Source organism: Falco peregrinus, chromosome 3 (assembly GCF_023634155.1).
Source record: "Falco peregrinus isolate bFalPer1 chromosome 3, bFalPer1.pri, whole genome shotgun sequence".
In the NCBI taxonomy this organism is placed as follows: domain Eukaryota; kingdom Metazoa; phylum Chordata; class Aves; order Falconiformes; family Falconidae; genus Falco; species Falco peregrinus.
Window position 1 is genome coordinate 62,336,510 of NC_073723.1, and position 12,747 is coordinate 62,349,256.

Sequence of the window (12,747 nt, forward strand, 5' to 3'; positions counted from 1 at the left end):
GCTGCAGGCCTGGAATAAAGGACAAGAGCTGTGACAGCAAAAGTGGCCCACAACTGATGGAGGACTCAGTTTCAGGTTCTTCTGTAGCTGGAAGAAAGACCAAAGGAACTTCATATATCAAGTTAACTGTTCCCAGCTCCACATTGAACAAAGAAACATGTCACCGTGATGCTTGCAGTGAGCGGCTCCTTTCTTGGGCAGCGATGACAGGCATGGGGCTGCTACAGAGACCTGGGGATGCTGTGGAGGAACTGATGATTCTGATGTTCATAGTACCAATACTTCATAGAAGAGGTGAGAAAGATCCTAGAAATATATCTGAAGTTTAAAGGTAAATGACTAAGGGGAAATACTTTAAAGGGTCCCTAGTACCAGAGGATTTAGGATTGAAGCGGGATATAGCAGTATCCAAGTACATATGGGCTCTACTGTAATCAAAATAGCACCAGGCTGCTGGCAACATGAAATAAATAAATAAATTGGGAACAAAGGCTATGAAAAACTGAATAAAGTTGATGTGAGAAGTAGCAAAGAATGATCAAAATAAGGTCCCAAATAAGTAAAGGCTATAAAAAGGCAGTTAGCCTGGCTTCTGCATAAATGTTAAAACTGAAAACTCACGGGTGGGGAGAAGGAATCATGTGATTTTCAGTAAGGATATGTAAGTCCTGTGTGACCTGGGGCGAAAATATCACTACAATACTGTACTATCACAGAACAGATTTTACAGGAAGGATGGAATAGAAGACAGTTTGAGAAAAAGGTGGTATGGTTCAAAAAACATAAAGTCTAACAAATTAAATAAATTCACTGTACCAGGATTGTCACAGAGTTTCTGTGGGTGGACTTGAACCAATTAATACTGAAAAAGTATAATATGAAGGCTTGATTTGTGATCATCAAACCAGGAGTGCACTAGTGCCTGTTAAATATTAAGGAAGATTACAGAAGATGCCATCAGAATAACGATGTACAATAACACAAGTTCATTTTCAAATGTAGTCATATGGAATAGGTAAACATCACAAAAGAGCCTGCAGGCACACACAAAGTCACCAGAATGGAAAAGACCAGGAGGAAGAAGCAAAAAAATGTCCTTCAGTAAGTGAAAGTCATGAGGAAAAACAAACAAGAATGAACTTTCTACAGTTAAATGTAAAACTTCAGCAAACTTGAACCAAAAGAGATGCTGAGAAGTAACTTGCTAAAATAAAAAATATATATCTGACAACAAAACCATTTTCAAGAATATTACAAGAATCAACTGCCAGAAAGCCAGAGTATCAACAGGTGATCAAGGCATAAAAAGGTGTAAGGGAGCTATGGCATCAGGACAAGAAAAGACTGAATCTTTTGCATCCCTCTTCAAAGCAGAAAAAGTCACTGATGTTCCCAGTGGAATAACTTGAACTCCATGGAATGATTGGAGTAATTATTTTTTAAAAGACAAGTCCGAGAACAAAACATTAAACTGAGCACTGAGTGGAAGGGGCTGACCCAAGAGCTCTGCAGCAGACAACAGATGAAACAGTGCCAGGGGAGGAGAAGGTAACACCAGTCCTTAAAAATGGCTTCAGGAGTGATCCTGAGTGACCCTTGTAAGAAATTAAGTGGTCATGAAATAAAGCGGACTACATCTATTATACTTATCCTCTGTTATAAGACCGGAGATAAGAGGCACAAACAATACTTTTTCTTTACAAAGGAAGAAAGTAATTGACTGGTTCCCCCAAGTAGTTTTACTGTCCAGCATATTCAGAAATAATCTGTGTAAGGAAGAAAATAGTGATGTGATAAAGTTTGCACATGAAAAAAAAAATTATCTGGCATATTCAAGTGTACAGTTGACTAAGGTACTACTGACAAACTTGATAAAACTGAGTGACTTGGGGAAAAAATGGCAAGAAATGCAATGGGAAAAATAACCTAAACTGCATATACAGCATGACAGGCTTTATTTCAGCTTTTGTTAGCCTTAAAAGTCTTGGACTGAGAGTGTATAGTCCCCTGAAAATAGGCAGCATGCACTAAAAATCAAAGGAGCTTGACTGTTAAATCTTACTAGGAAAGCAAAAGAAAACACATCATACTCCTGTATAAATCTGTGATTCACCCATGCCTTTAAAATGGTGTGTCGTTCTCTATATCCAGTCTTAATACGGTCATATTAAAACTGGAAATCATATGAAGGACAGTTAAGATGACCAGAGGCACAGGATGGATTCCATGTGAGAGAAGCTAAAAGAAAGGACTTTTTACTTGCAAGACAATGACTGAGAAGACTCCATGCAGATTTATACAATTGGGAATAGTAGAGGAAAACAGGATACATCTCTGACCTACAGGAAACCCCAAAACAATCAGGAAGTGGGTTTAAAATGAACAAGAGGAACTGCTCTTCAACACACAGTATGGAATGACTCTACAAAACTCCATATTGTAGGATCTTCTGAAAGCCAACATTAAAAATAGATTTAAAAGCTACTAGCCAAACTCCAAGAATATAGATTCCTTGGCATTATTAAACACAATGATCCAGATGCAATTTCTGGTTTAGGGTGCTCTACACTATCCATTGCCAGAAGCTGGAACATATTCTGAAGAAGGATTTACTCTGTATATGCCACGTTTATTTACTTATTTAATTGCTGTTGCTATTATTATCCACTTACTATAGGACACCTTGGCGAAAATAACAGTAATGAAACACTAACAATGAAGCAGCCGTCTTTGTGCCCAGCGCCTCCTGGCCAGACTGGGTATGGATTCCATCTGACCAGGAAAGCCTGCCTCTCCAACCTCCTGAGCTATTCTGCTTATTGTGTCAGCAGATGTCGATGGTGTCCCAGCAATACGGGGCTTTATTAAGGTCAAGAGTACCCATGTGTTGTTGACCTTTTCAACTTATTATCTCAGAGACAGGCTGCAGCTTTTAACAAAAGGTGGAAAGAACTAAAACTGAGGCTTTTACGCCAGGTTTCTAGCTTTTGGGTAGCTAGTGACATACCTAAAAACAGCTGTGCTTAAAATAAGAGCTTTATCCAACTTCAAGGTATCACTTACTTGCATTTTGAAGATCCAGATACATTTCCAGTTACACTACTAACATTAATCTTCGATAATAATGGATTTTACTAATATATAAGTAGCTCATGGAGGACCACATAGCTTCAATGAAAGTGAAGAAAATTACTCCTGTATGTGGTCAGTCATTTCCAAGGCAAGCTAGTCTACAGAAAGACTGAAATATGCAGACTGAGGTAGTTTTTGAGCTGTTTAACATGCACATCTTCTCTTCTCTACTTGAATCTCTCCCAGTCTCTCAAAACCACACCTTATCACAGGAGTGTTTCAGCCAAATCCTCATATCAATGTCTCAAAGAGTTATTTTTATAATAACTTGTTTTGTGTCCAAATAATAAATTGAGTAATTTATTATTTATATATTTATAAAACAGCAAGCAGTAAAAGGAGTTCAGACCTATTTTTAAATTGCACGTATAAGTGAGATTTTTATAATTTTTCTCCTTAACACAGTGATCTGAAAAGACAACCTTTCATTTTTCACTGAGCTGGAAATGGCATCAGCAGACAAAAAAGACCAAAGGCATTACCTTCTTAATCTCCCTGGTCAGCATACAGCGCTCGATTCTTAGCACAGTGGAGATATCGATGTGTTCTCTTGAGATGGAATTAAGCCAAGCTGTAAAACTGTCTAATGTTGCCAGGAAAAGGACCCAAGTGAACTTCAAGATATTAAATATCCTCTTGATGATGTTATCTAAGGAAGAGGAAAAGCAACAGAGAGTTAATGAATCCAAATATCTTTCATTGTGTATCTGCATGGAGTTAGATTCATTTTTCCTTTATTGTCTAATAATAATAATCTAGGCTGCAAGGCCCTATCATAGTAAGGAACCTTTGAAGGCTGGATGCCTTTTGGCTGTCTGGGCTATTTTCCTGCCTGCATGTCTAGGCTTATCATCTGGAATCCCTTTTGCACCCCATAACTCTCTGGTCCTGAAATTGCTAGTCATATAAACAGCCCCTGATTTTAGAGAGACGTTTGCATAAGTCTGTAAAACAAAACCCAAAGATCTGGGCATCTTCTGAGAGCTATTCAACACCCCCAGCCCCTGTGATCCCAACAGCTGCTCAGCCTGTGTGTTGAGCTGAGCCCCTTACCTGTCTAGGTACTTGCGTGCGTTTCTCTTTGCACAGTTTGCCTTTTGTGCTTGAACATCGCTTAGCTGAGTTTTAAAGTCTAACCTGCCCAAACAGCCTCTGAACCTCTTTCAGTTTTCCAAACACCTAGACACACCTCTCTGTATGGTTTCCAAAGCCTCTCTTTTTTTAAAACAGGCTGCACTGTGTCATCAGTGATCTCCAATCAACTAGCCCAACTAGGACAAATCATGTAAGTAATTTATCAAACATTACTCTTGCACCTTTTTGACAAAACAGTACACCTTCCCCTGAGTAGGGATTATGGGTTTATGCCAACAATAGTAGTTTATTTTGCTCAACACAGCTGTGTCAATTTAATTTCTCATTTTAGTAATGCCTTTTATCATAGGCAACTGCACCTCTCAGCCAAAAAGCAGAACTTTCAGCTTATTTCTCTTCCACTCACAAACATACACACCACACTACAGTTCTTACATGGTGTTGTACAAATTTCTTTGTAATGTAAGGTAATGTAAAAATTTTCTTTGTCATGTAATGTAATGTAATGTAATGTAAAAAAAAATTCTTCCCAGCTAGCTAGTTCCAAAGCTAGTTGTCCCTGCTAGGTTGCAAATCCTAGAGCACTAGCTATAAAGATCAAATTTAGAGTAACCAGACTAACAAATATTAGAAAACTGTCAATAAGCTGCCATGCAGGGACAAAATGTCTGAAGTAGGTACTAAGGAGCCAACCTATGTGCTAAAGCAGGATGCTTTTAACAACCTCACTTCTTAGCTGTACCACAAGATGGCACGCAAAACTTTGTGGAGTGCACATTCATTACTTATGAAGAATGCAAAGATGAAGTTAAAAAGATTCCTACAGAAGAACATGCACGTGTCTCTGGGTGTGCAGGCAGGGTTGTACGCACATAACGTGTGGACAGAAACTAAGGAAAAAAAAAAAACATTAGCGGTACATTCCTGTCAAGTTGATTCTGAAATGGCAGTATGTATCATTTGGCTGAGCAATGCCAAGGAAATGGTTTGGTATCTCAATGTAAGAGCATTTAGCCCCCTTCACCTGGTCACAAAACTATATTCAACAGTATTTTCCTCTTTTTTCCAGGCTTTTTCTATGTCATTTAGAATTGGAGATATTTTATGATTTATCTACTGAAATTTTATTAATTCCGATTTCAACGTGCAGGTCTTGAAGCTAAGGAAATGTTGACATTGGAAATTAAATGTAAGGTTGTTTGTACTTCAAGGACCATTCATTTCCTTTGAATTCCTGATAATATTATGAATAGGTTAAAGGAAAACAGGGCACACAAAAATACACAAATGTTCTTTTTTAATCCATACTCTTCCTCTCTAATATATAATTTCTGCTACTGATTTCAGGAGAATTGCAGCTCTCAGGTTAAAATTGTCTTTATTATTGACCATCACTGGCTTGCCGTAGTCTCACCACAGTGCTTTGCCAGGCACTTCCACTCTAATCTGAAAGGTCATTTTTCTTTCTGGGATGGAGGCGATTTTAGCATACATTTTTAATGATGCTGTAGCTGTTCTGGCAGCTTTGCTGTTCTCAAAAACTTTTTAAAAATAATCTTTTGGGGATCAATTGCATCTAAACATCTTCAAAAAGGGAAACAAATATTTATTTTCTGCACATTGTTATTCTAACTTAAAGGGTCAAATGCAGAAAAGACTCCTCTCTGCCTGGGAGTGTGAGACAGGATTTGATCTAAGGTTAATAATGATAATAATGCTTCACTAACTATTACCATCTGATTTTTTTCAACAATCTAACAAATTTTACCTAGGAATGACTGAATTATTTCAATCAAAATATAAAGCACCTTAAATTGACTATTTCCAATGCAAATTAAGTATAAACCTCCTTTTCTTTCCCTAAATTCTGTGTAGCACCAAGCTTCTGTAGTATTTCCCTAGAGATGTGTTTCAGTGATTCAACTCAGTGTTTTAACGCGGGTGCACCACCAGTAACAAACAAAAATGTCCCCAAAACCCCACCAAAAAAAACCCCACAGCAATGTAACTTGCTTATTTGAGACCACTGCTCCTGTGAGAAAGAAATGACATCTCCCATATCTTTTTAACACCTTCTATCCTGTGGCTCACTTAGGGATACAATTCTAATTGGAACTGTGGTAATGAATTTTAAATAGAGAAGAAAAACAGCTTTTGAAGACGAAGTCTCACTCAAGGCAAGCCATGATGACGACTTACTTAAGAGAAGAGTCTCTTTTCTTCTTTTACTCCAGTTAGAAACAAAGAGCCAAGCTTAGATTTATGATCTATTACACTTCTTTGTAGGAAAACTTCCAATATGGGCAAGATCTTGCAAACTGCTGGCATTTCTTCTATTGTACAGAGCATCCTTAAGTCTGACTATGAATGAGAATGGCTAAGATCTGGAAAATCCCATTTTTTGAGAGGAAATTATTGCACCTTGCTGAATGGGTGAGTACCAGGCAAAAGCATTTATACTAACCTTGCTAAAACACACTGAAAAAACCACAAGGTCTTTGTGCCAATAATAACATTACAGACATTCAACATCAATGGAGATTTTAACAGGCAGGGCTGTATGCAATCAGGACTGGAAGCTAAGCTTAGGCGTAAGTTGTTCTATGAGGAGAATATACAGCAAGTGATCAAGTCTGAGCCTGCAGACGTATTTACTAGTGTGTAGAGAATCAGTGCAGTAGCTAATAGTCCAGATGTAGAAGCTCCTATGCTCAGGACTTATAAATCTGGCAATTAAAAACCTGAATGTAGTTAGCAAGTTCTCAGCTTAGAGTTCATTCTGTGGCTTTTATGCAAGCCTGGGATCACAGCAATGCTCTCTGTGATGCACTGCTTACACCACTGGTCTCAACTGCATTTTAATAGCAGAGAAAACCTCTTTCGGCCTTCATACCTGGTCCATCAGATTTCTTCTTGATAGGTTCCTCTTCACTGTCTTCACAGTCCGCATCAGTACCACCTATCAAAAACAATGCACGAAACAGTAAGGATACTTATAGAAATGTGGATGTAAATGCCATTCAGGCTAGAAAATGCGACAGTTACTAAGCAGTAGTGGCTGGTTCCTCACCTACCACTAAACAGAAATCACATTTCCATTTCTAAAGGATTCAAGTGAGGGGACAACCCTGTCAGCAAAGATGTTCATGAATGACCACCCTTCTCTTGTGATTTGCAGTGGCATTTTCTGCTACACAGGGTGCTGCGCAAGATCATCTGTTGGCATGAGCCCAGGCAATTTCTCAGCCTCACCTTTCACTGGCTCACACTCGAGCTCATTTCTCCAGCTTCTGCAAAGGGCAACCAGACCAGTGCTCTGATCGCCTGCCTCTGACCCAGCAAACCCAAATGAATGAGTGGGATCTTCAGGTTGAAATGAAGCAGCAGAGCTGGTTTGAAACTACCACTTGCTTTTATGTAGGCCTGCAGCAGAAAAGTGATGTAGAGCTACAGGCAGAACTGAAGAACAGACAAATTACTCTCCTTCTACCTAATACCCAGTAACTGCAGTTATGACTTCAGTGGCAGCAGTCAAATTGTAAAGCTCCCTCTTTTCAATGGGTGAAGACGACAAATGGAGAAGTCCAGCTGATTCAGCCTGAATGAGCCCCTCTCTTCCCCCATCTATACCAACCAGAAAGGCTTCTGAATTTCTATTTGTTCTTGTTTAAAAAAGGAAGAAAAAGGTGAAGAGATATGACCCAATTATAAACTGATTTTTTTAAAGGCATGAGTGATTTTACAGTGCCAGCAAAACTGTATAAAATCTGTATGCTTTCCTTTTGCTACCTGCTGAATTGACTGTGAATTTAGAGGTTCATGGATATTTGGGTTCCTCAGTGAGTACAGCATGGAAAGTGAAAAACATTTCTTGATATCTTTCCCCAAATATCAACTCAAGCTTCATTAGGGATTAATACAGGACATATGGCAAAAAGAAGTGATATGTGGCTATTTCATTGAATTTCTCTTACAGCTCCACTCAAACTATGGCTTTTCAGGAACTTTCTCATTAAATAGTCCTTCAACACAAAACCTGAGTCTGTCTCATACAAAACTTTCTCTGGGAACACACATTAATTTGTCATCAAAATGAGGGACTTTGAGCAACCCTAGAAAAACCTAGGAGTAAGATAAAAATTTTCATAAGGTGAGGGAGTGAAAAGTAATGTCCTACCTCTGCCTGATACTGACCAAACACTTGGCATTTACACTCCCATATTCTGCAGGAACATTGTTCACTACCAGGTTATTTGGTTTATAAAGTTACACATTTACAGGGTTATGGCTTTCTCTTGCAAGTATTCCCACAAATGCTTTCATATAGCTGATGTTTTCTGCAATGTGTTGAGTCTTTGTATTTGGCAAAAGTTCTGGGTGCATGTCTTGAACCTCCACGGAAAACACACATAGCCCCTCTTCTCTTTTATCTCCCCCAGGGTCTGTTCTGTAGAACAGAAGACCACAGCTCTGGCTGGCCTTCTCATGGGCTGGTGCTGGGAGAAACAGCCAGCCAAGTAAATTTTCCACTTTTTAGCCAGAACTGAGAGCACTTGCCCTCTAAAGCTCAGCTGCCTTTCACTACCAGGAACAACAGGCAGTCTAGTGAACACTGTATTTTTAAAAACACTGAAGTCTACCTACCATCTCCAGATCCTTTTCGCCTTCGCTTCTCTTTCCCAAAACTTTTCTTCTCTTTGCGCCTCTGTCGTAGTGCTGTTTTGGGGTCAGTAATCCAGGCCTGATAAACAAACTGGAAGGAACAAACTCATTTATTTCAAGGTTCTTCATGTTTTGAGAGTAAGCCACAGAATAAGCCGCAAGCAGGACTATATAGTTTGAGTAAACTCGTTCAGATCTGTAGGGGTCAGGAAATAGTTTGAATCCCAAATCAAACACCTCCCCTGCAGATCTGCTGAGTTTTCATGTGCTATTTTTGTTAGCATAAAACCAAATGTGAAAACATTTGTGGGTGAACCAAGTTTCATTAGAACCCACAAAAATTCATGCTCTGAACTTTGGGAATTAATACTCTGTTGTGCATATGGGCTACCTCACCTGAATCTCTCCATTTAATTCTGTATTTCTACATTATCATTTTACAGGCAAGATGCAGATTAACGGAAACTAAAAGAAAGTGCTGCAACCAACTAACTAAAGCATCAAAAGACGTAGTGATATCTCAGTACAGGTATTTGTACTTGCACAGTTTTCATACTTTAGGTATTTTTTTTCCCTCTGCAGATCCCAGTGGAACGTTTACAGACGTGTTATCTATGCACAGTCCCAACCTGGCAGTCAGGAATTCCTCAAATTTCATCCTGATTTTGACAGTGGCTCCCTTTGTTCCTTCATGTAAGTCAGTTATGAATCCTTCTGGTACAGTTTTCCCAGTTGTAAAATGAAGACAGTAATACTTACCTATATATATCAAGGGGATTTTAGGGGGCCAAATCCTGCTCACAGCACCCACTCAGATCAACAGTCTGCTAACTTGTATGACTACCTGAAGCATGGAAGTGGCCCAAAATATCTTTGTTATAGCAGTGGCAGGAGGGGGGGGGCATTTACCCAAAAGTAACTTTTTGAATAGTTCTGCTCAAGCTGTGAAGGAAGGTTACAAAATAAAAGCAGTAACACTCATATCTTCTTTCCCTATATGACATAACATGTGAATAACAATAAATTATCCTCTCCACAACTCTTTAGGACAAAAGATGTTCTTTTGTTCCTTTTATAGTTTTTATTGAAAAATGGTAATCATCTTCAATTGGCACTGCATTGTCTTCTATTTCTAAGCAACACAGGCTGGTAACAGAGACAGGGTAGGGAATCACACAGATGCAGGCATGAGGGTGAAAATAAAACAGGTCTATTAATTCACAAGACAAACATGCAGACAATGACAGCAACACACGCGTATCTCAGTGAAGCTGGAACTGCCCCTCATAGGACAAAATGGTAAAATTTCTGTTTGGTTTATTTATATTTTTTAAATTTGCATACACAAATTGCTTTGGAATATTAAAGGATTTTTTTTTTTGAACTGTCAAACTGACTTTAAATGACTTTAAAAGGGAATAATACTTTGTTCTGCTTTGTGAATGTATACAAAAATGGAGAGGCAATTATTTTGGTACTGATGATAAGAAGGTCCTCTTCCAAATCTCTCAAGGTCTGTACATTTACTTTTGTATGTCTGACTTGTTCAAAGCAAGCACCACATAAGAAAATGTGTGGGATCAGAGGCACTGGTTTCTTTTCGATTTGTAATAGGTGTTTTCTAATGAAGGTGGTCAGGGGGAATGGTGATCCTTAAGTGAACTAATACTGTATTACTGAAAGGCAGAAACTGTCAACACCTGCTGTTGAACAGTTAGCTGTATGCTAGCCACAGTCATAGTGTGAATAAAGAAATTAGAGAGGGTAGAAGGTAAGAATGAAAAAAAAAAAAAAAAGGCATTTGATTAATAAATTTAATGTAACTACTTACATTACGCTAAGCATTGGATATTTTTAAGAGCTGACTGAGTGCATACATATGTATTACTTAGATTTTTACCACTGGACAAACTTTAAATGTAGTATCCTTTAGGCTTTGGAGCTGGTAAGCTCAGTGTGTAATGCTCACTTCTTGTGAGTAATCTGTTACATATATGGAGTGTAAAATGATACACCGTGCTCTCAAAAGTAGTAAATGTTAAATGTACCCAAGGAGGACAAGAAAGAAGATGCACAAAGCGGTTTTATGATTATGAAGGCCAGAAAAGTAGAGAGCTAAAAAGGGCTTTGGAGCAGAATGTGTGTTTTACAAACATTTTACCAGCTTTCTGAGATCAATTACCACGGTGTCCATAAGATACATGCAACTTGATGTGACCATCTTCTATAGCAGTATCAGAAGAAAATGAGAATTTGGGTCTGCATTTTCTCTCTGGGGTTGTACTTGAAAAAACATAGATCACTTTTTGTGTGGGTTAACGACTCCAGAAGTATGAAATGCATTGCATTTACTAGGAATGAAGCTTTGGCTGTCATTATTCCTTTTAATCATTCATGTAAGAGGAAAAATGCAGACGAGGACAAAGTAATACATTACATTAGGAACTATGGGATGGGTCACATACTGAGTATTCGCAAAATGTCAAGTACCTTTGCTGCTTTGATTAAATACTGAAGAATAGTTTTGGGTAGTTTAATAACAGACTTTGGCAAGGCTAAAATGGCTGAAGCAAATTTCCCAATAGCTCTCTATAAAGAAGGACAAAGCAAGAGCAATTAGTAGAAAACAAGAAAATATTAATAAAAAGTATAACTGAATTATGGTACCTAGATTATTAAGAACAAAATTATATTCATAGACTTCAATATGAAAAAAGATAATTTGTGATGTTCACAATAAAATTTTATTAAGATGATTCTAAACTGCCTGCATTCTCTAATAAATAAAATCTCCGTTAACTCTTGAAATGACTATTGCACACAATTCACATTAACATAAAAATCAACAATTAAAAATATCTTTAGCAGGCTCTACAACAAATAAGTTCAGTTTGCTAATACTTTTATTAAGACTATGTGCAAGGTGACGGAAGACGAAATACGTATGATGACCAATGAAGGACAAGTTTTTCATAAACAAAACTGATTTCCTGTTCTGTACAACTCCCCTCCTATATAAAGCAATCCAACATCTTCATATTGCACATACTGCAGAGCTGGCCACCTATACAGAACATCTGACTAGAATTTTGAAATAAAGACCAGATCCTCCAGCCTCAGATTAATAGTTTCAGGACTGAGCCTTAAAAAATAAGACCAAACAAACAAAACCCCCAAAACCCACAGTAAATGAAAAAAATCTTATTAGCTTCTGACCTCTGGTTTAGAACTCTTTAAAATCTCAGTGCCTGGCACCAGCACATCTGAACAAAATGTTGTCACCAATTTTTTAAAAAATCAGGAGAAACAAGAATGCAAACTTTCCTCTATACCTGCATGAAAACCAGAGAGAAAAATGACCTAGAAATTCATGAGCCATTTTTATGGTCCAAGGTGAGTTAAATGCAAAATACACAAAAAATTAGTGTAATAAGAGAAAATAACACTTACTTATCACATTATTTTCAATCCAGAATTGTTTTGTCTTTTTTAAGGTCAAGAAAAAATTTTCCCAGGCAGTTTAACAAATGTAATCAGTTGGTAATGTAATATAAGTATATAAACTAAAGGCACAATGTATCAATGAACTAAATAAAATATTACTAACTGAATTGAACTAGTCTGGGAAGCTTTGTTTAAAAGCTATTGGTACAAGGAATCAAAGAGCACGGAGGCAGTTTCTTGCTCTTGCTTGGGTCAGGCTTTCAGTAATGGACCAGTTCTGCAGTGACATGAGTTTGCACCTAGATGGGAATACTCATCTACAAAAAGCTACCTGGTTGCTTAAACTTTTAAAGTTACAAACCTGAAAAAAGTTCTGTGCTGTGTCTGAAAACTCTTCAACAAGTAAAATTTTAA

At 37.9% G+C, this 12,747-nt stretch overlaps 1 protein-coding gene across 15 annotated transcripts in view; it reads right to left on the reverse strand.

Moving 5' to 3' along the window:
* Positions 1-12,747, reverse strand: part of PIEZO2 (piezo type mechanosensitive ion channel component 2) — a 314,952-nt gene that overhangs the window by 33,142 nt on the left and 269,063 nt on the right. For 10 of the 15 annotated variants that reach the window (XM_055799791.1, XM_055799795.1, XM_055799790.1 and 7 more), the window contains 4 exons: positions 11,380-11,478; positions 8,872-8,980; positions 7,121-7,186; positions 3,615-3,781 (listed from right to left, as the gene is read on the reverse strand). In XM_055799791.1, the coding sequence (XP_055655766.1) occupies positions 3,615-3,781; positions 7,121-7,186; positions 8,872-8,980; positions 11,380-11,478 (441 nt within the window). The remainder of the gene's footprint in view (positions 1-3,614; positions 3,782-7,120; positions 7,187-8,871; positions 8,981-11,379; positions 11,479-12,747) is intronic. The other 5 variants (XM_055799802.1, XM_055799798.1, XM_055799801.1 and 2 more) reach the window with 1 other exon arrangement.